Raw genomic sequence first — 21,734 nt, forward strand, 5'->3', positions numbered from 1 at the left:
AAAGGAAAACATCTGGCTTTCGAACATATTCCCAGAAATATTTTCATCTGTGGACCTGGAGTTCCACTTTACATTATTAACTCTCCACTAGAAGCTACATGACATGGCAAAATGATTGATTTATTAGACTGTTTTGCCCAACCATGTGTGCTCTTTAGACTTTTCTTAGGAAGAATAAATGGTGGTGGCTGTTGTCCAAGGACATAAACTGGGTCCACTAGAGCAGAATTTTGAAACTTCTACCAGTGACAGAGGTTTCCAGAAAATGTTGAACTGAGTGTCAACATCTGACCTTGGACCACTTGCTTAGCCTTCCTTACTCCTCTCACAGCAGTCTTTAAAAAGGCTGCATTCTTCCCTTCCAAACCTAAAATACATCAGAATCTTAACAGAAGAGTCAGTGTCATACTGTGATTATGAGATTAATGGTTGTTATGACATTCAGTGTTGCCGTCTGTCCAGGCTCAGGGAAAGAAATCCAACAGTGTGCTGTGTTTTTTTGAAAGAGAAGCAAAAAGATCATGAGTCTAGGTTCTGATTTTGATTTCAATCTGATCTGATCTGCATAGCCAGAAGATGAATTACTTTGGCTTATTATTTCCAATTTTTGTTTGTTCTTTTAATATTCCTCCCTTTATTTACAGATCAAGCAAACAAAATATGTATCCTCCCAGATACAAAATATGTATCCTCAGAAATATTCATTTAAAATAATCATTTAAATATTCATTTAAAATAATCATTTAAAAATGCAGATTTCAAAATGGCCACAAAAAACTACATTCTGATCTCTTGCACAAGGATAAAAAATGGCTGAAATCTTGTTGCTTAGCATAAATTGCATTAGAGTCAGCCCACTAGATCAATGAGGATCTGGTGAGTCGACTCCTCTGAAAGTTCAATTGATTCAAATAGGCCTCCTCTAGTTGTGATTTATTATGGTAAAGTAAGTCAATGTCTTTGATGGCTAAGAGAAATTTGAGACTGCCAAACTGGCATAATATTGCATTTGTGTCCATTAATTGTTATTAATGTATTTTTATGAAACAGTGATTTGTGTATGTCTGTACTGCATTTCACCTAATGTTACTTCTCCAGCAGTGCTCCCTGTATATTTCAGTACTGCTTCTGAAAAATACATTTTATTCTGTTTATTTAATAAAATAGAAGTAATGATTTTTTTTTTACAAACAACACAGTTCACTGTTTTAACCATATCAGTTGAATATGCATGAAAACTCTCATACTTTTAGGATGGCTTTTATTTAACAACTGTTGCACTACATTTGTTTTGTTAGACATTACACAGAAACAGGTGCTGCAAAGTGAAGCCCTGAAGAACCACTAAGAAACTTGAACAGACTTTTCTGTAGTGCCCCCTGATGCTTAACAATTGCAAATTGCCAATTTTTCTCCCAGTCTTTCCAATTTTACATAAAGTTTGGGGGGGGGGAGAGAATCTTGCCATTAGAAAATAAAGCACAGTAGATTGACCCCCTCCCTCACTTCAAATAATCCCATCACAGCCTACTGTCAGCAAAAATACCTCTTAATAACTATAATTAGTTTACTGCTTCTTTTGGTCAGGTCAATTGAAATTTAATTAAAAGTATCTCCAGAAAGAAGCAGGCTTTGCCTAATCCTTGTTCAGCATCATTGATTCGGGGCAACTTGCACTCAAACAGTTGCTCAATGGCTCAGAACACTTTTCAAAATGCATAATCAACAGCAGTGGCTATGAATTTTGTAATGGGAATATACAGCTAATGAGTAAGTGTGTTTCCAACACAATTATCTTAGCTGCTAAGTCTTATACACAGTCAGTTATCAGGTATTTGTGGCCCACAGCAATAGAACTCAGGTCAATGTTTCAATCATTTGAACAGGAAGCAGGAAACCTCATTTTACTTTGGGAAGAATTAATTTATAGGGCGGACTAATAAAATGCTGTTTATGAATGCATTTTGAGAATTTGTTCCTTTCAATACATCAGTCTTTTTCAGGCTATCCAGCTTCAAGGAATACTGTAAAAGTCAACCCGTCTAGTTAGGGGTTCACTGATTACCTGTGTGCCCGTGCATTGCAGATTGTTCTGTGCCATGTTACAAGGTTTATGTTCTGTTTACTTAGAGCAGTGGTTCCCAACCTTGGCAAAGCCAGGTGTTCTTGGACTGAAGTTCCCAGAAGCCTTCACCACCATATGTGCTGCCAAGGGTTTCTGGAAGCTGCAGTCCAAAAACACTTAGGTTTGGAATCACTGACTTATAACACTGGCAGAGCTCATCAGTGGATAGAAAACAGTGGAGATTAACCCACTAGGGGAAAATGCAACCCTGCTCTACTTCAGGATCTACTGTTGGCCAGCCTATTCTGATCTTCTTCCTCACCACAGATGCAGGCTCACAGCCCTGAATGTGTTCGCTCCTAAACACCCTGCCTTATGACCATGCTTTTATTCAATTAATTTTATTAATAGTTAGATTTTTGCTAGGGACATTTTTTGCCTATTTTATATATTTATTGATGGTTATTTGTTGTATTTTAGTGGGACGTGGTGGCACTGCAGGTTAATCCACAGTCTGTGCTTCAAGGTCAGAAGACCAGCAGTCGTAAGATTGAATCCACGCGACGGAGTGAGCTCCCGTCGCTTGTCCCAGCTCCTCGCCAACCTAGCAGTTCGAAAGCATGTAAATGCAAGGAGATAAATAGGTACCACCACAGTGGGAAGGTACAGTGGGGTCTTGACTTAAGAACGACTTGAGTTAAGAACATTTTGACTTAAGAACCACTCTCATAGGAAAATATTGACTTGACTTAAGTACTTAGATTTGAGTTAAGAACTGAAAAAACCCACGTGGGAGGCAGGGAAAGTGCAAAATTTGAACTTTCGGTTAACTGTTGGCCAGTGAAAAGGGTGCTTGTCTGCTTCCTCACTCTTCCCAGCGTTTAGAGAGTGGATTGGGAGTCTTCAGACTGCCTGGTACTGCCTGGGCTGTATTTTCCCTGCCTTCCCTGAACCTTTCTTGACCTAAGAAAAAAAGAAACAAAATATCCCCCTCTAGTGGTCGAAGGCAGAATAGCAGCTTCCCATTAGTTTCTATGGACGGAAAAGAGCAGATACGGATCAAATGGTTTTCAATGCATTCCTATGGGAAATGCAGATTTGACTTGAGAACTTTTTGACTTGAGAACCGCCTTCCAATACGGATTAAGTTCTCAAGTCAAGACCCCACTGTAATGGCATTCGATGTCTAGTCACTCTGGCCACGTGACCACGGAAACTGTCTACGGACAAATGCTGGCTCTACGACTTAGAGACGGGGATGAGTACCGCGCCTTGAGTCGGACACGACTGGACTAAATGTCAAGGGAAACCTTTACCTTTACCTTACTTGTTGTATTTACATGTATTTTAACGAGCTGTAAACGACCCAGAGCGTGTGTGCACTATGTGATGGAATTCAGACTGAATAAATGAATAAATAAATCCCTAAAAACCTCATCAGCCCACAATGAGAAAGAAACATCTAATCTATGATTTTATTCCCCTTCTTCAGCTGGTTCTGTTAGGTTTTGGATAGAAGGAACCAGCTTCATGAATTTTTGAATTTTCTTTTTTGCCTCCCTAACATAAACATATAAATAAATAAAAAGAACTCCTGGATAGCTCAGTGGTTCAGGTATCTGGCTGCAGAGCCAGAGGTTGGGAATTAAATTCCTCACCGTGCCTCCTTGACAGGGAGTGGACTTGATGATCCATAGGGCCCGTTTCAGTTCCACAATTCTAAGATTATTATTAGATTATAAAGGGGAGGGGAGTTCCTCCAATGGGAGGTGGTTAATTGATTTCATTTTCTGGAAATCACGCCTTTTATCTTTTTCCAATTTTCTATTCTTTTTTTCTTTTCATCTTATTCTCTTACATTATCTCCCTGCCAAATGTGGTGTGTTTATTTCCATTTCAGGTACACACACACACACACACACACACACGAGTACTTTCATTCACATCAGAGGTATAATTTGATGCTCCTTTTGCCAGGTGCATGCACCTCCAAAGACTGCATAAACCAGCTTGTTCAAAACAACAGGAGGAAGTTTCTTCATTCACAAAGCTAGTTGCTCAATTCAATTACTATCATTCTTGTTGCCTTGACAACAGGCTCTTTCCTGTACCCTTCCTTCCGTGGCTAACATTAATCTAACATATTGCTGAAGAAACACTCAGGCAAAAAAAACAAACAAACAAACAACAGCCCAAACTTAAGTCAAGGGCTTTATATATATATGGTGGTGCCAATCCCTGCTTATGATTCTTTGTGTGAATGTCTCAGTGAGAGTAGGGGAAGAGAGAGAAAGAAGAAATAGAGAGAATGGATATAAGTGAGAAATTTAATGGCCCACATTTTGTAATTTGATAACATAATATATTTTTCTGCTCCTCAGCTGAATTGTAGAATAAATGATGAATGAAAGGGGTAATGGTAAGGTAGCACCAGACTGAATGCCTCCTTCTGTATGCATATGTGTGTTAATGCCTGCTTGTGTGTGTGTGTGTGTGTGTGTGTGTGTGTGTGTGTGCGCGCGCGCACGTGTGTACCAACTTTTGCCCGAACTCTGCCTGTGACCCTTGACTCCATCCACCATTGTCTGCTGTGCCATTCATCCCATCAACCTAAGTGAACACCAGCTGCCACTGGTGGGAGTGTGTCCTAGAACACCCCCAATGTTCCACTGTATCTGGACATTACAGGGATAGGCAAACCCCTGCACAAAATAACAGCACTAGTATTAGAAGAAAAGGATCTTTATTTATTTAATAGTAGCAAATGAACCCGGCCTGACTAAAACCCTATGAGCCATATTCTTCTCCCCCTCCTTTCTCCAACCCCTGATTTTTGTACTGGTCTTTCTCTCCACCCTGGTACTCATCCTACTTGAAGCCCCTTTGTCCTATCTCCCACCTAAGTGCCTGCTCTCTTTTATTCTATTCTCACCCTAAATACCTTCTTTTGCGCTGGAATGTCTTCTAGAGTTATACATTGGTTGGAATCCTATCGTGCAGGTACGCAGTCATAATGTTGTGCTCTTAAGAGTAACAATAGCACCAAGTGCTATCCTCAACATACTTCTGCTGATGCATTGTACAATGGTCACAATGGGAAACTTATGAACGATTGTACAATCAAATTTGAAAATTCCTTGTTCTTTTGGTGCAGCACTCAGAAAATTTCTGCAGGTGTAACTTTACATTACACCAGCACAAACAAGATTTGGACAATTATGTTATTTCCAGTTAAACATTTTGAGAAATATAGTAACATAAAACAAGTAGGAAAAGTAGAACAAAATTAAGAGCAGCAGGAAGAAAAAACATTAAAAGCAGTACACATATTAAATCACTTTTAGTTTCCTGAAATTAAAAGTCTTGAATGCATAAAACTATTATTACTTGATGCCCAAACCATATTAGAGTAAGGACTATGCACATAGTTCTGGAAGGACAGGTTTACAGATGCAGGGATCTACAGACAGCCTTCCCAGATGGTGTCAGATTCCACAAGTGTTTCTAGCTCCTTGATTTGTATTCGAAAGCATCCCTGACCAATGCCTGGATAGCTGGACTTGCAATTGCCACATTTGGTTCATTCTAGATAATTTATTTATTTTTATTTATTTTATTTATATGCCGCCCACTCTACCCAGAGGTCTATAATGAAAGTATAGTGTCAGCACTGTCGTTACCAGGCTAGGTAGGGCAGAAATGTGGAGAAAAGTGTAGTGAGATATCTAATTTTGATAATGATCCCACAAACACAATGTCTGTGAGAAATGTTTGCAAACATTTCTACTGTTTTAATTTCCTTGTCAGTGAGAACAACAGAGGAGCTCAAATACATTATCAGATTTATTCAGCTGAAAAAAACCATTTATATGTCAAAAATTCCTCAAGAGATGATGTTTGTGTAAATGACGAAAGGCGCCTCTAACCACTGCCCCCTTTTCACCCAAAATGATAAAGTAAATTATTTCCCAGCAGATGCCATGGGCTAAATACTGCTAAAACACTCAATGTATATTTGAGTGGCAGTTTCGAAGTGACAGTTCCGCACAGGCTTCATGACACAAAGGCGCACGAAGAAGTAACTCGCTCTATTTACACAGCTCAATTATGAGAGACAACCATACGGTCAACTCCTGTGCTGCCATTCCAGTATCCAACTAGGATTATTCCTAAATCATTCTCAAGGAAATCTGGACATTATGTTTCAGCCTGAGAAAGGATCTTCTGCTACATGTCAGTCCTCATCCTCATCACAGAACTGCAGAGCTGGAAGGGACCCTATAGATTACTGAGTTCAGCTCTTGTCATGAAGACACAGTGGGGGAATTGAACTCCCAACCTCTGGCTTCTAAACCACTGAGCTATCCAGCAGCTCTTATGTACGGGATGTGGGTGTGTGTTACTTATCTCTTCACAACTGTGAAGAACTGTAACAACTTCTGCCATAGTAATCAACTCGGTAAGTTAAATGTACGTTTATTTATTTGTTTGGAGAATAATTGTTCTCATCTTTTTTCGTGGGATTTTGTCTCTACTTATTACACAACACCAATTTTTTTTACAACTTTGCAATTATGTTATTTAAGAAAAAGAATAATGTTATGCCATTATTTTCCCCAAATGTAAAGCATGATAGTTAACTTTTAACTTGCCACTAATTATTTCCATGTCCAGTCTGTTTCTCAACAATTCTCACATTGTACACTAAAGGCCATTACAGTACTTAAATTTGGCAAGGAGGGAATGGGATTCCAAAGCAGCTGCTGATATGGCTTAAAGAGTGGGCAACAGAACAGGCTGTATATATAAACAAACCCTGAGGGACTTATAGCTTCATTGCCCCACAAATACTGGACCAACCGCAATGCATGCATAATGAGGGAGACATCTGACAAACACAGATCCATTACAGTGCTTCACCTCATGCTGAGCAAGTGCTTATATCCATATGTGTTATTAGGATGAAAAACTGTTCCACAACAAAGGAACATCCAGGTGAGAGACAAGTATAACATATGAGGATGTAAATTTTGCAGGGACAAAGTACATCTTGAATAAGAATGTATACTGGAGAAGTCCCTGTCTAATACACAGTTTAGTACTCCCCCTGTCCTTTGTTTCCAAGATATAAACTTCATTCCCTTGGCTCTCTAATCTATGCATGAAATCAGACTGCTGGATAGTCATTATGATGCAATTTGAAAGATGATCAATGTCATTTGCAATATTCATTTGATTCTATTGCTGTTAGAACTTAATAGGCTTTTCAAACAATTCTGATATCATTTGGAATTTAGCAAGGATACCCGTCATCGTTTAGTTGTTTAGTCGTGTCCGACTCTTCGTGACCCCATGAACCAGTGCACGCCAGGCCCTCCTATCCTCCACTGCCTCCCGTAGTTGTGTCAATTTCATGTTGGTTGCTTCGCAGACACTGTCCAGCCATCTCATCCTCTGTCGTCCCCTTCACCTCTTGCCGTCACACTTTCCTAACATCAAGGTCTTTTCCAAGGGGTCTTCTCATGAGATGGCCAAAGTACTGGAGCCTCAGCTTCAGGATCTGTCCTTCCAGTGAGCACTCAGGGTTAATTTCCTTTAGAATTGATAGGTTTGTTCTCCTTGCAGTCCAGGGGACTCTCAAGAGCCTCCTCCAGCACCACAATTCAAAGGCATCAATTCTTCGGCGGTCTCCTTTCTTTATGGTCCAGCTCTCACTTCCATACGTCACGACAGGAAAAACCATAGCTTTGACTATTCGGACTTTTGTTGGCAAGGTGATGTCTCTGCTCTTTAAGATGCTGTCAAGGTTTGCCATTGCTTTCCTCCCAAGAAGCAGACGTCTTTTAATTTTGTGGCTGCTGTCTCCATCTGCAGTGATCATCGAGCCCAAGAAAGTAAAATCTGTCACTGCCTCCATATCTTCTCCTTCTGTTTGCCAAGAGGTGATGGGACCAGTGGCCATGATCTTAGTTTTTTTGATGTTGAGTTTCAGACCTTTTTTGCACTCTCCTCTTTCACCCTCATTACAAGGTTCTTTAATTCCTCATCACTTTCTGCTATCAGAGTTGCATCATCTGCATATCGGAGGTTGTTGATATTTCTTCCGGCAATCTTGATTCCGGCTTGGGATTCCTCCAGTCCAGCCTTCCACGTGATGTATTCTGCATATAAGTTAAATAAGCCGGGGGGGGACAATATACAGCCTTGTCGTACTCCTTTCCCAATGTTGAACCAATCAGTTGTTCCATATCCAGTTCTAACTGTTGCTTCCTGTCCCACATATAGGTTTCTCAGGAGATAGATAAGGTGGTCAGGCACTCCCATTTCTTTAAGGACTTGCCATAGTTTGTTGTGGTCCACACAGTCAAAGGCTTTTGCATAGTCAATGAAGCAGAAGTAGATATTTTTCTGGAACTCCCTGGCTTTTTCCATAATCCAGCGCATATTAGCAATTTGGTCTCTAGTTCCTCTGCCCCTTCGGAATCCAGCTTGTAATTCTGGGAGTTCTCGGTCCACATACTGCTGAAGCCTACCTTGTAGGATTTTGAGCATAACCTTGCTAGCAAGGATACCCACCAAGAATCTAATCTTCTGGTAGTCTTCTGAGTGGAGCACAACCCGCAGAACACAGCAACTGACATGTCCAACAGCCATTCATGATTGCTGTGCTCTGGGAATCACAGTCACAGTCACAGTAACTTTTTCAACTCTAAAAATCATCAAGTATTAGACAAGATAAAACTTAACACAAACTCAAAGCGCCCAATACAGGGCAGAACAAGCCTGAATGTAGAACTGCCCGAGCCAAACCACCCACCAGGCTTCAAAGCTTCAACCATAATATATAAATAGAATTTGATCTCATCTACAATATTCCATGTTGCTTCACTGTACAGTATATGCCATTCCAACACAGCTGGGTGTGGGTGAGGCTGGGCAGATACAGTTGGATAAATGAAAGCGTGTGAGTGTGCTGGCAAGTTTCTACATCTGGTTCTCTGCCAGCAAGAAGAAGAACAGCAAAGAAAGCTATATAACTTGGCAGCATGCAATAATTTTTCATACTCCAATGTCATCTTTGTATTTCTCCAGCCATGCAGTTGCACTTAATCAGCTGTCTGCAAATCAAAGGGCAACGAGGAAGCACTCCATGCAAACCATTATCAGCATTCACTGCTGAAGCTTGTGAAGGCAAAGTGTTTGACCTGAACTTCTTAGAATTATAGAACAGGAGTGCTGGGAGGGATTCCAAGGATCCAGCCTCTTGTTGATGCCAGAAATTCACAGCAAACGCATCCGTGACACATAGCTATCTAGCTCTTGTTTCAAAACCTCCAGGAAAGGAGAATCTGCCCTCTCCTGAAGTAGCCCATTCATTCCCCAACCAGATTCTTCCTAATATTTCATCTCTTTTTCTGCCATTTGAATCTATTGGTACAGATCCTACACTCTGGACCCAGAGAAAACAGGCTTGCTCACTTGCTCATCTTTTGTGTGATGATACTGGGAAGGGTATGTCTTATCATGTCTCTTCATATCAGCCTTTGCTTCTCCAAATACACCTTCAGTCTCTTCTTCTAAGTCTTTGGTCCAGACCCTTCAACTATCTTCATTAATCTCCTCTATACGCATTCCAATTTCATCAGTACTCTTCTTAAACTTCCCAGATTTTTATACAATGTTCCAGGTGTGTTTGATCAAAGCACAACAGAGCAGTACTATTACTTCGCTTGATCTGGTCACTAGATCAAGTTATCGCATTACTGCAGCCTAAACCTGTTTCCCCCATCTCCTCACCACACTACTCTGTTAAATTATGTTTAATACCTCTGGATCCTTTTCATTGACAAGCCAGATTTCTGCCATCCTACATGTGTTTTTGATTTTTTTTTCCTGCCTTAATGTAAGACTTCATGGTTTTCCCTCTTGAAGTCTGTTTTGACCTACTTTGACAAACTGTTCATGTCATTTTTGGCCCCCATTTCTCCCCCCCAAAAAATATATATATTGGTGCTCTCTCAAAATTTGGTGTCATCTCTAAATTTGATGTGTATGCCCTTGTATGCAAATCCTGATAAAACAGAGGACTAACATGAGGTCTAAGATACTGACAAATAAATCTCAGCCACAGATTTGGTAGAACAACCAGAACTAATGAAGAAAGAACTAGCCCTCTGAAACAAAGTTGTGGCAACTGACATCCGTATTTCCACTGGAATCTACTGAACCCTGCCAACATTAGAGCCATATGATAGTTTGACTCAATTAAAATGGAACAAGGAAGAGTTCCCTCTCCCAAAAATTTTCTGAAATCTGGCCTGGATATGAATGCTTCAAAATGTCCTTCAGTGACTACTGGTGTGAGTGTTCAGAGCCATCAAGATGGAATCAACTTAGAGTGACCTTAATAGGGCTTTCAAGGTAAGTGACACATTTAAGAGAGTATCCATGGCCTAGTCTGCCACTCTATCTACTGCATTATACTGGGAAAGAATATACTCAGGCTTAAGTCTACCTGAGTAGCTGATGACAAACTATGTGCCATGTGTCTGATCACAAAGTTAGGCAAAAAGCAGGCCCTTTCTTCCACAAAAGTAGCTTTCCCATGAGATGGCACAGTAGGAATGGCAATAAACCATGTGCCTGCTTACCATCAAGTACTGCCACATCAGCAGAGTGCTATGCCAGCAAGTGGGCAGCAAGGGTCACCAGAGCAGCAAACCCCCTGAGTGGGTGAGAAGGCAGACTTTCAGAAACAGAGGGCCGTCAGTTATCTGGAGAGTTACACTGGCACAAGAAAGTAACTGATGCAGCTTCCTAAACAGCTCAGATCCCTGGCCTTCAGGCAAAGCTTATTCATTCATTCATTCATTCATTCATTCATTCATTCATTCATTCATTCATTCATTCATTCATTCATTCATTCATTCATTCATTCATATCCTGCTCTCATTAGTGCCAAGAGCTATGCAGTGCAGGAGATATATCTTGAAAAATCCCTTGTGCCTTTTGAAGCCATAGCAAGTCTTCATAGAAGGCTTGGCTGTGTAGTGATGGGTAGGAACCAATGATGGCAGTAGCACTGATGCCCTTGTGCCTCAAATGGAAGAAGTGCTTGCAACTCCTGCTTCTTCTCCAGTAGATAGCTAGATTGGATGATAAATCACCACTGTGGCATGCAACTCAGCTGGTGATTACATGTGCCTATTTCACTTTGGTAAGGCTCTTGTTTCTCGTGAGCACAAAGTGTTAGGACAGGTGTCTAATTTTTACAACCAGGGTTTCCCAAAAATTCTGGCTTGTCTCTTCCCAGCAGCAATCTTTGTTATGTTTGATCAGTAACCTTGAACACCGTAAAGGCTGAAACTGGCACATTTCTGGACATGAATCTCACTAGTCACTTAGGTGAAGTCAAATTAAATATAAATTGTCATGTGCCACCAATATTTTTTTTTTAGGTACGTGGTGGAGCTGCGGGCTAAACCGCAGAAGCTTGTGCTGCAGGGTCAGAAGACCAAGCAGTCATAAGATCGAATCCACACGATGGAGTGAGCACCCGTCGCTTGTCCCAGCTCCCGCCAACCTAGCGGTTCGAAAGCATGCAAATGCAAGCAGATCAAAAGGGACCACCTCGGTGGGAAGGTAACAGTGTTCCGTGTCTAAGTTGCACTGGCCATGTGACCACGGAAGATTGTCTTCGGACAAAACGCTGGCTCTATGGCTTGGAAACGGGGATGAGCACCGCCCCCTAGAGTCGAACACGACTGGACAAAAATTGTCAAGGGGAACCTTTACCTTTTAACCAATATTTTTAAAAATCACAAGGATTAAAAGCAGGTTTATTGAAGCATTAAGTGAGCCCACGCTTAGAGGAGGAAAGAAAGGATCATCAAAGAGGATGAGGACGAAGTTAAGAAATGCATGAGACTAGAGAAGTAAAGATTCAGAACAATGCTGCCTGAGATAAAAGCAAAGAACAACCTTAAAAAGCAGCTATATACTATTATCAACAAAAAACTAAAGAGGGTATCTTAAAAGGATTATAAAGACTTTAGAAATTGAAGACATTATGGGATAAAATGGACCAGGGAGTTTTCTTTAAAAAAACAAACCCAAACCCAAATGTCCAGCACTAGAAGAGGAAGAAAGAGAAAGTCCAGCAAGGGATAACTAATGGTAACACTGATCACATGGTACAGAGCAAAAGGGGGGAAAGAAGAAAATCTGCTTTAGTTAAATTAAATTTTAGAAAAAGAATAGATTAAAGTGGAAGCCATTAATACATTAGCAGCCAAGCGCTATGGTCGAACACATGGATGAACTTTTCAAAATGAACTTCCTATGTAAGTAGATCACTAATCCTTGTGCTTAAACTTGCTATGGAAAAAAAACAACTGTCCTAAAGCTCTCTGGAACCCAGATGCTTTTTGTTCTTGCTGATTCTGCATTTCCACACAAAGGGAGGACAGGGAATTGCTTAATCTATTGACTCAGGCAGGGTTATCTTATCACTTAGTTCTCTCCACACAGGTGAACAAAGCAAATCTTAGTAGAGGCCCTGGCACTCACATTCCTATGATTTATGTTAGAGCAGCTTTGTCAATTCTGATTTCACCTTTCCTCAAGCCATCCAACAATCCACACATGGATGCCAAAGTCTTATATTGCAGTTCTGTAAATCGGCAGCTCCAGATTTTCCTTTCTGCTGGAAGGTAACTTTGGGGCTGACAGAAGGGTTTAGGGGTGCATGGCAATTTAAATAACAGACACTTCAGCTTCTGTTAAATTAAAAAAAGGAAGTCTCACACAGGATGCTGCTCAAGGTAAATGTCCAGCTGCTGTCATGGTCCCTTCCATTTGTAACCCATCCTTTATCTTAGGAACTAGGGAAATGGTTAGTTTATTTGACGTTCACAACAATTATGTGAAAGAGTGACAATTATTCACACACAACCTTATAAAGCTCATTATACACCATATGACTTATACAGTCCTCATTCAGCCTATTTTCTTTTCATACTCGGTTTATGGCCATGGCCAAAAAAAGGTTGAGAATGGCTGAGGCATACTCCTTATAAGGATGTACATTCTAATACATTAGGGTTTTTTTATCTATAAACTTTGCTCAGGGACGCAGCATCACCAGGTGAACAGTTTGACTGGATTCAAAGCCCAGTGTTTTGCTTTATGAAAGAGCCAGCTCAAAGCAAAGGTACAATGAAGTATTGTTAATATGCTGCAAATCCATCTATCTGTTCAGAAAACAGGGACATTTCACTATTCCCTCTCACTGCCCAGCATACTGTGGTCTTGTTATTAAAATAAAACCAAGCTGGACAGAGGTATACAACCACACCAAACTGAGAGTGACCAGACATAGGCTCCCTTGCCTTGATGTTAAACAGAGGTTTCTTTACAGCTCCACGTGGCCATCAGTTTTTTACCCACTAATTGCAGGGAGAATGTTGACTGAATGAATTGCTCTCTTTAGCAAAGACTAGTTCTTTTAGCAGGCTTGTTAACAGAACTCAGCAGACATGGTAAATCTTGGCTGGAATCTAAAAAGACACTACAGCTGTATTTTAACAACTGTCTTATTCAGTAATTGTCATAACAGTAAGACAGTTATCAAATCAATGACTTGTGGTTTAAAAATTACACGTGTATAACTCTACTGTTGAGAATTTTTACATTGGAGCTATGAATGTTCGAGTCTTTGATTATTTAGTAACAAGACACAGAACGTGGCTTGTATTTCTTAATGTGAATATACCAGTTTATCAATATTTTTGTCCGATCAAGAGACCAAAATGTAAAAACTATTTATGAATCTTGTGCCAACCTTTAAATATGCAAATGTAGACTGATATGTTATATAGCTCTAGCCACCACGCTGTTATGGTAAATGGCAGGTTTCTATATTATCTCCCCTATATAATAAATTGTACAAACGAGTTTTTCCTTTTTGGAAAACTTTTTACTATGGATGTTATTCACTGACACTACAGTTCTACTTCTCAATCCTGTCAGCTTTTGAAACTTGAAGTCCCTATTTGCACGTTCTGCCCAAGTGGTCAATATAGATTGCTAATTATGGGGTAAAAAATATGGTTTTCTAACCACTGCCCTGGGGTAGGATTAACTTCTGGCAGAAAAGCTGGAATGTATTTCCTGGGAGAAAGCTTTGTGTAGCACCTCATAGGAAAGCACATTGAGGACTAACACCTTCTAGGCCAGAATACAATTGAACATTAACAGTGTTAAATCGCTACTACTTAACGAGCCTCTAAGTGAATTCCTAGTAACATGTTGAGTCACAAGGAATTAAATCAGGAACTCACAAATTCACCCTTCCAAGTTACTACAATGCACTTACATTGGTGGAAATATTCAATTGTATTCGTCATAGGAAGCACCACCTGTCTCCTGGTGAGACAGACTTAAATGGCTACTGCCCTATTTCAATAGTGGCATCTTATCTAAGAATGGGTGTACTACTGATTAAAATTTTCAGTTTTTGTTGAGGGATAAATTTTCCATCGTTGCTGAACATGATTAGGTACATGTTTAAGGCAGGGTAGGCAACCTGTGCTCTCTAGATGTTTTGAACACCAATGCCCATCAGCCTGAGTCAGCATAGCTAATAGTAAGGAAATATGGGGACTGCAATCCATCTGTAACACACCAATTTGACTCTTAATCCATGAATTACATTCAGATTTGCCATTGTTTAAGGAACTGGAACTCTAAACAAACTGCGGATGGCATGCTCAAACAAAGCATTCTTTTGTAACAACACCAGGTGTTTGGGTGAAACATCTGAGTGCTAGGATCATTATAACAATAGGCTGAAAGTCTTTCCAATCATGTTGTACTTAAGTAGTCATTTAATACAGAATTCTATTTCTATTTTCTTGGCCTCATATATACCACACAAAATGCAGCATCTAAGCAGAAAAAAAAAGGAAGTCATTTCTAGTCACTTCTGCCAATGCAGAATGTTCCCACTTGCCATTGAGGATTAGAAGGCTTATATGCATGAGTATATAAGTTCAGCAGGTAAATCATTCATATTGGGATAAGTTTTCTGCTATAAGACTATTTTGGGCAAATATTCTTGCTAATAGATATAATCTCAGATGCTTGGCCATGTAGTTCTCAAAAATGTCAATTTGTGTCTCCAGAGATACCATGCCTTGTCTTAATAGCAAAAGTGTTTTTATTTATTTGACAAAAAGACCTCAATCCTATTAGTTCCCTGCAAATGGATGCTTAAGCAAATGCACGAATACATATGCTTTATATAAGGTTACTGATTTAGTTACCATTTTTAAAAAAATTAAGTAGTTATTGTTATTGCTAATGATAATTTTTCTCCTTTGAATAAAGTATAGCAGGAAATTGTTGTTATGGGTTTTTTGGACTCTTTGGCCATGCTCTGAAGGTTGTTCTTCCTGATGTTTCACCAGTCTCTGTGGCTGGCATCTTCAGAGGACTAGAGTAGGAACTCTGCCCATGCTCTGGTGCAGTTTGTTGGATAGTTGGGTATTTATAGCTGTGGGAACAGCTTTTATCCTTTTCAGGAGATAGGGTGATGAAGGTGATCAGAGTGCTTTTGTTGTGGATGTATTATTGTGATAAGGGGGGAGAGATTATCTGCCGCTGTGATTAATGGGTGTCTTTAGCTGGTCTTTTTTGTGCACAGGGAAGCCACTGAAATCTATAATCAGAAGAAGAGCTTCAACAACAAAAAAGAAAGTCTAAAACTTAACAAGGTCTGGCTCCCAGCACTGAAAAATACAGCCTGCAAAAGGTCAACGAACTCTACCCAGCCACAAGGACCAGGGATCATTGCACAAAAAAGACCAGCTAAAGACACCCATCAATTACAGCGACAGATAAACTTTCCCCCCTTATCACAACAATACATCCACAACAAAAATACGCTGATCACCATCATCACCCTATCTCCTGAAAAGGACAAAAGCTGTTCCCACAGCTATAAATACTCAACTATCCAACAAATAGCAACAGAGCATGGACAGAATTCCTACTCCAGTCCTCTGAAGATGCCGGCCACAGAGACTGGCAAAATATCAGGAAGAACAACCTTCAGAACATGGCCAAAGAGCCAAAAAAACTCACAACAACCATCATATCCCGGCTGTGAAAGCCTTCGAGAATACATATAGCATAAAAGCTATCCCAGTATGAATGATTTACATGTTGAACTGCAGATATTTCACAATTATTTCAAATGGTAAATAACTAAACAATTATTAATTTTCTTACTGTACAACTAACCTGAAAAGTTATTATTCTAAAAAAAGAAACCTCCATCTGTTGCAAATATTAAGATTATAGCAACCAGCAGAAATGAGCTTTTATGTAGAAAAGAATGGTTTAAATTGAGTTTTACTAACTAGTGATTTAAATCAAGATTTAAATCAAATCCACCCTGACTATTTCCATAATACTTTTTCCAAGAAAAGAGTGAATTTTGCAAGCAGACTTTCATTTTCAACAGATGTCTCTAATTTGGGGTAATTCAGTTTCCTTCTTGCTTTCATTTTGGAAACATAATATCTACCACTGTAAATAAAATTAAAGCCATTTACAAATGCCAGAGGTCCAACTTTAAAATAATCACAAAAATCAAGCATAGCATTTTTACAGAGGGGAAACTTGAAGAGGGACATCTTTTAAACTACTTCAAGACTGACAAAACTCACTTTTTTCCAGCCCTTGTTAACATAATATACTGAACTGAATAAGAAAGATCAGGTGTGTGATGAAGAAAGGGTACGCAACCTTTCATCCTCCACATATTTGGACTTCAGTTCTAAGGGCCAACATGGCCATGGTCAAGGACTCAAGGTTTGTGTGTTCCAATCCAAAATGTCTGGATAGCCAAAGTTTGAATATTACTGTTATATTAAACTACAGAATTTTCTGCAAATACCAGAAAATTCCAGCCCCCACATTTCAAATATGTTGCGATAAGATTTAAGAAAACTAAGTCAAGTACGCCCAAAGCCATATTTGTTAATGTCATCTCCTTTAAGAAGCCATTCCACAGCTCTGCCATGGGATGTAAGAAACCAAGCCAGTTACTTGCTTTTGCCTTAACTTACCTCAGACACCTTATTCCTCCTATTGTTCAGTCCCTCTATGAGTTTATAGGCACACTACACCTCCCTCCCTCCCGTTCTTCCTGCAAGTCTTCATTTAACTTAAGCCAAGCTGAGCAACCTCAGTCCTTCACTACTATTCACTGAATGCAAATTTCAGATTACTTGATGCTTCTGTGGATCAACCATCTCTTGGATTTTGTTTCAAGGTATTTCCAGCTCTTTTACCAAAGACTAAAACTGCATATTGGCCAGTGCCTGTTTGCCACCCCAAACAGCAGCCCTGTATCTTTTCTTCTTCTTCCTTAGTAATTATTAGTAATACAATCAACGTGTACATCAGTGTCCAATGAAGTGGAGGGAAGAACGGAAACATGCAATCTGATGACACCACGTCACTCATTTTGCAATGTTAAATATTACAGCACACAGAAGATAAAGAGCACACATCTTGGCAGCAGCCACATCTTTGGCCCTGCTGTGCAGTTCTGGATGTAGTTTTATCTCTACCTGGTGACACACAAATGTCTTTCGTGGCAACCCAAAAAATGGATGGAAGGAATCAGGCAGTAAGGTGTCTCCATTTGCCTTATCGGTCAAGATATTGACTTTGCCCGTAAATGTGAATAGTTTAAGGGCAAGGTCTCTGTCTATTATTGAGCATATATTATTTATATATTTCTGTTTCTCTGAACATTAGATGGGATCACTTTGACAAGTAAGCAACAATGTCATCCCTGTCATTAGGAAGAGAGAAGTTAACAACGCTTGACAGTAGATACTAAGGGCTGATCACAACAGTGTCCCTACAATGGTTCCTGATGAATATCTCAGTAACTCCCATATTACCATCTCTACACAAGAACTGGAGGTTGTTCATGATTTCATGTACCTTGGCTCAACGATCTCGGACACTCTCTCCCTAGATGTCAAGCTGGATAAACGCATTGGCAAAGCAGCTACCATGCTCTCTGGACTTACAAAGCGAGTATGGCTTTAATAAGAAGCTTGACGGGATACACCAAGATCCAGGTCTATAGAGCCTGTGTCCTGAACACACTCTTCTACTGCAGTGAGTCCTGGACCCTTTGTGCACAGCAGGAAAGGAAGCTGAACACGTTCCATATGCATTGTCTCCAATGCATGTTTGGCATCACCTGGCAGGACAAAGTTCCAAATACTGTAGTCCTGGAACAAGCTGGAATTTTTAGCATGTATAGATTACTGACATAGCAACATCTACGTTGGCTTGTATGTCGCGAGAATGGCTGACAGTCAGATTCCAAAAGATCTCCTGTATGGAGAATTAGTGCAGGGAAATTGCCCCAGAGGGAGACCACAGCTGTGATACAAGGAATGGACCTCAACAGATGGGAAACTTTGACATCTGAGTGTTCAGCCTGGAGGCAGGCGGTGCATCATGGCCTCTCCCAATTTGAAGAGACCCTTGTTCAGCAGGCCAAGGCAAAGAGACAGTCACGAAAGCAGCAAAATCAGGGAGCTGGACAAGGGACAGATTGTATTTTTAGTGTGGAAGAGACTGTCACTCTCGAATTGGCCTTCTCAACCACACTAGATGCTGTTCCAAGACCTCTATTCAGAGCATGTTACCATAGTCTCTTGAGACTGAATGATCCCTACACAAGAATTACAGAACTGCATTTACCACAGGGCCTGTTCAGGGCCTCTAAACTGTCCTCCCACCTCAGATGATGTGGAGGAAATGGTATATTTAACAAGCAGTTTGGGGGTTTTTTGAATGTACATCCTCTTCTTACCATACAGTATTTGCTTCAGGCAGGAAAATGTATTGGGCTGGCCATACTAACCAGTCATCTTATTCTGAAATGTGTGGAACTCTGAAAGAAGATGGTGTAGAGTGTAGCCTATAGCAGGGGCCCCCGATCCCTGGTCCGCAGTTCGGTGCCGGTCCATGGCCATAACAGGACCAGGCTATGGAAACAGATCTCACACCCTCTCGCATGCACTCCCCCCATGTACCCCACGTGCACACATGGCCTGCCACCTGCACGCACTGTTGCCCCTCACCTCTGTGAGCATGCCCCTCCCCTCCACACATGCACGTGATCACCCCCTCCCCTCCGCAAGCATGCCCCTCCCCTCTATAAGTGCACCCCGCCCTCGCATATGTGAATGATTGCACCCCTCCCCTCCATGCATGCACACAAGCATGTCCCACCCCCAGCGCACAGATCCCGCCCCCCAACTGGTCCAACTGGTCCACATTTGGGTGCCCTAGAGCACCCAACGACAAGTTGCAGGTCTCTGCTATATGCTGCTTTCCATTACAGTTAATCCAGAATGGAAAGAAACACATGAACATCTACCACATTCCTTAAGCAAGAGTCACAATGGCAACCATACATATGTAAGCTTGGCATGAGAGGCCACATTTAGTAGAATGAGATGACACATTACCCATACATGCAGCAAAATAGGGTGGATCATACCACTATATGTGATAGACGAAGAAAATTTCCCACACAATAAACTTGGTGCAAAACATCCACATCCACCAGAGAGAAAGATTTTAGTCCATTCAATATTCTGCTAGCTTCCTGAGCTAGTTCTCTGGGTGGTAGGGGAGGAAGAATCATTAAAAATAATGATTCCCTACATACAGCTGCAGGATCATTTATAATTTATCATAACCTCTTTCCCAAAAAAGCACATGTACTAAAATTATGTTATTGTCCTTATACGAGGAAAATTCCATTTTGCAGGTTTTGTGGAGATTCGAGGTGATTAAAAAAAATAATCTGAATATAAAATGTTTACCTTTTGTTGCCCATTTAAATGAGCTGATGATGGAGGAACCAAGAACATAAAAATTTTTCTATTGCACCAAATCTAGACAATTATTTCACATAAATCTTTACAATGTAGCATTGATTCCATTATCCAATCCCTCCAGTGATCCTTTCAGACTTTTTAACTTGAGATCTAAATGTGCTGCCACCAAAATGCTTGTTGATGGTAAGCCAAGATGTACAGAGAAAAGCCACACTTTCAGACTTACCTGGCAAAAAAAGACGCTGCTACTGAGGTTCCTGTTGATGTATCAGTGGCCACACAGGTGCTTTGGGAGGCAGGAAAGCTATACATAGAAGGCTTGTCTGCATTGTAGCGGTTCAATACAGCTTCAGTTAATCCCTCTCGGCCAGTCTCGGTCATCAACTGGGAAATCTGAGATTTAAAAAATCGAAAAGATGGGGAAAGCTTGTTGAGTGGAACTTTACCTCATCACAATGTATATCGGAAGAGGTGGAGAGAAAAGTATCACATTCAGCACTACTGTGACCTTTTAGATGCATTTCTTGCCTGTACAAAGCCATTCAGAAGCATTTCGGCTAGGACTTCACCTCATTTTCATTAAAAGCAATGGGCTAAAATAACCCCTGACATTCTAGGTTTCCATTATGGCTTTGCTGCTTCTTATGTCTGAAGGAGAAAGTGTAAAGCATTATCATTGCTCCACTTCAACACCGTGAGGAACATGAAGACATTAGTCAAAGCCTGTTTAATAACAGGAAATCTTCACAAATGTTGTAACTGCTATACAATCTAGCTGTTTTTCACACAAGTCAACCTGGTGACCAGGAAGAATAGTAGGCATATTAATGTCTTCTGAACTTCAAAGATAGGTGATTAGGAGTAATGCAATAACTTAATCTATATTTCATAGACTGTTAGCTATGATTTCGTATGGAATAATAAATATCGATGTAAGCATAGAATGTAAAGGACAGCACACATTCATTGGCTGAATTCCAGTAGTAAGTCACAGTTAGAATAGGTCACTGAATCAACTGAATTTACAGAAGAGCTTACTCACCAAACCCTTTACTGATTTAATGGGCCTATTCTAGTTGCAACTTACTATTGGGTTTCAGCCATTGTCTGAAAATGTGGTTAGTGATATAAATTTTTCTTGTACGTCTCAAATGACATCATTAGCATCTGTTGTATCTACAACTTTCTCTGCCCTTCCACCCTTTTTCCTCTAAGAAGGACCACTGTCTGCAGTGGTATATTTACTCTAGATAATAACTGGTGTGTATTTCATAAGGAAGGCTACAAGAATACACATTGCATATCAAAAGTGATACATAGTTGGTAGCATTTCACTCTTGGTTGATTCATTCCTTATATTTGGATCAGTAGATCAAGAAATTGTGTGTTTTTTAAAGTCAAGTTTTGTGTCCCTTTGAGAATTCTGTTGCACCTGTCAGGTGAAAAGTTCAGCCTTCTCTCCTTGGTTTATACAATCTGATGGCCAGCAGAGCTAACATTTTACAGATAACTAGAATTCTAGCAACAGAGAACTAATAGATAAGAAAGACATCCCCATCTATATATGGAAAGAGTGTCTGTTTCCTATTGGGTCTTTCTTGTAGGAGCAAACGTCTATCACTGTTGCCTTCCTTTTCATGCAATTTACAGTTCCTCCCATGACTTTTATTTCTTAGGCTAGTCCTTTCCTTTATTCTAGATCTATTTACTTCAAGAAGAGTAAC

At 40.3% G+C, this 21,734-nt stretch overlaps 1 protein-coding gene across 2 annotated transcripts in view; it reads right to left on the reverse strand.

Annotated features, from left to right (window-relative positions):
• Positions 1-21,734, reverse strand: part of KIF26B (kinesin family member 26B) — a 378,172-nt gene that overhangs the window by 201,682 nt on the left and 154,756 nt on the right. For both annotated transcript variants that reach the window (XM_078383091.1, XM_020788400.3), the window contains exon 4: positions 20,237-20,403. In XM_078383091.1, the coding sequence (XP_078239217.1) occupies positions 20,237-20,403 (167 nt within the window). The remainder of the gene's footprint in view (positions 1-20,236; positions 20,404-21,734) is intronic.

The sequence above is a fragment of the Pogona vitticeps genome, chromosome 1 (genome assembly GCF_051106095.1).
Source record: "Pogona vitticeps strain Pit_001003342236 chromosome 1, PviZW2.1, whole genome shotgun sequence".
In the NCBI taxonomy this organism is placed as follows: Eukaryota; Metazoa; Chordata; class Lepidosauria; order Squamata; family Agamidae; genus Pogona; species Pogona vitticeps.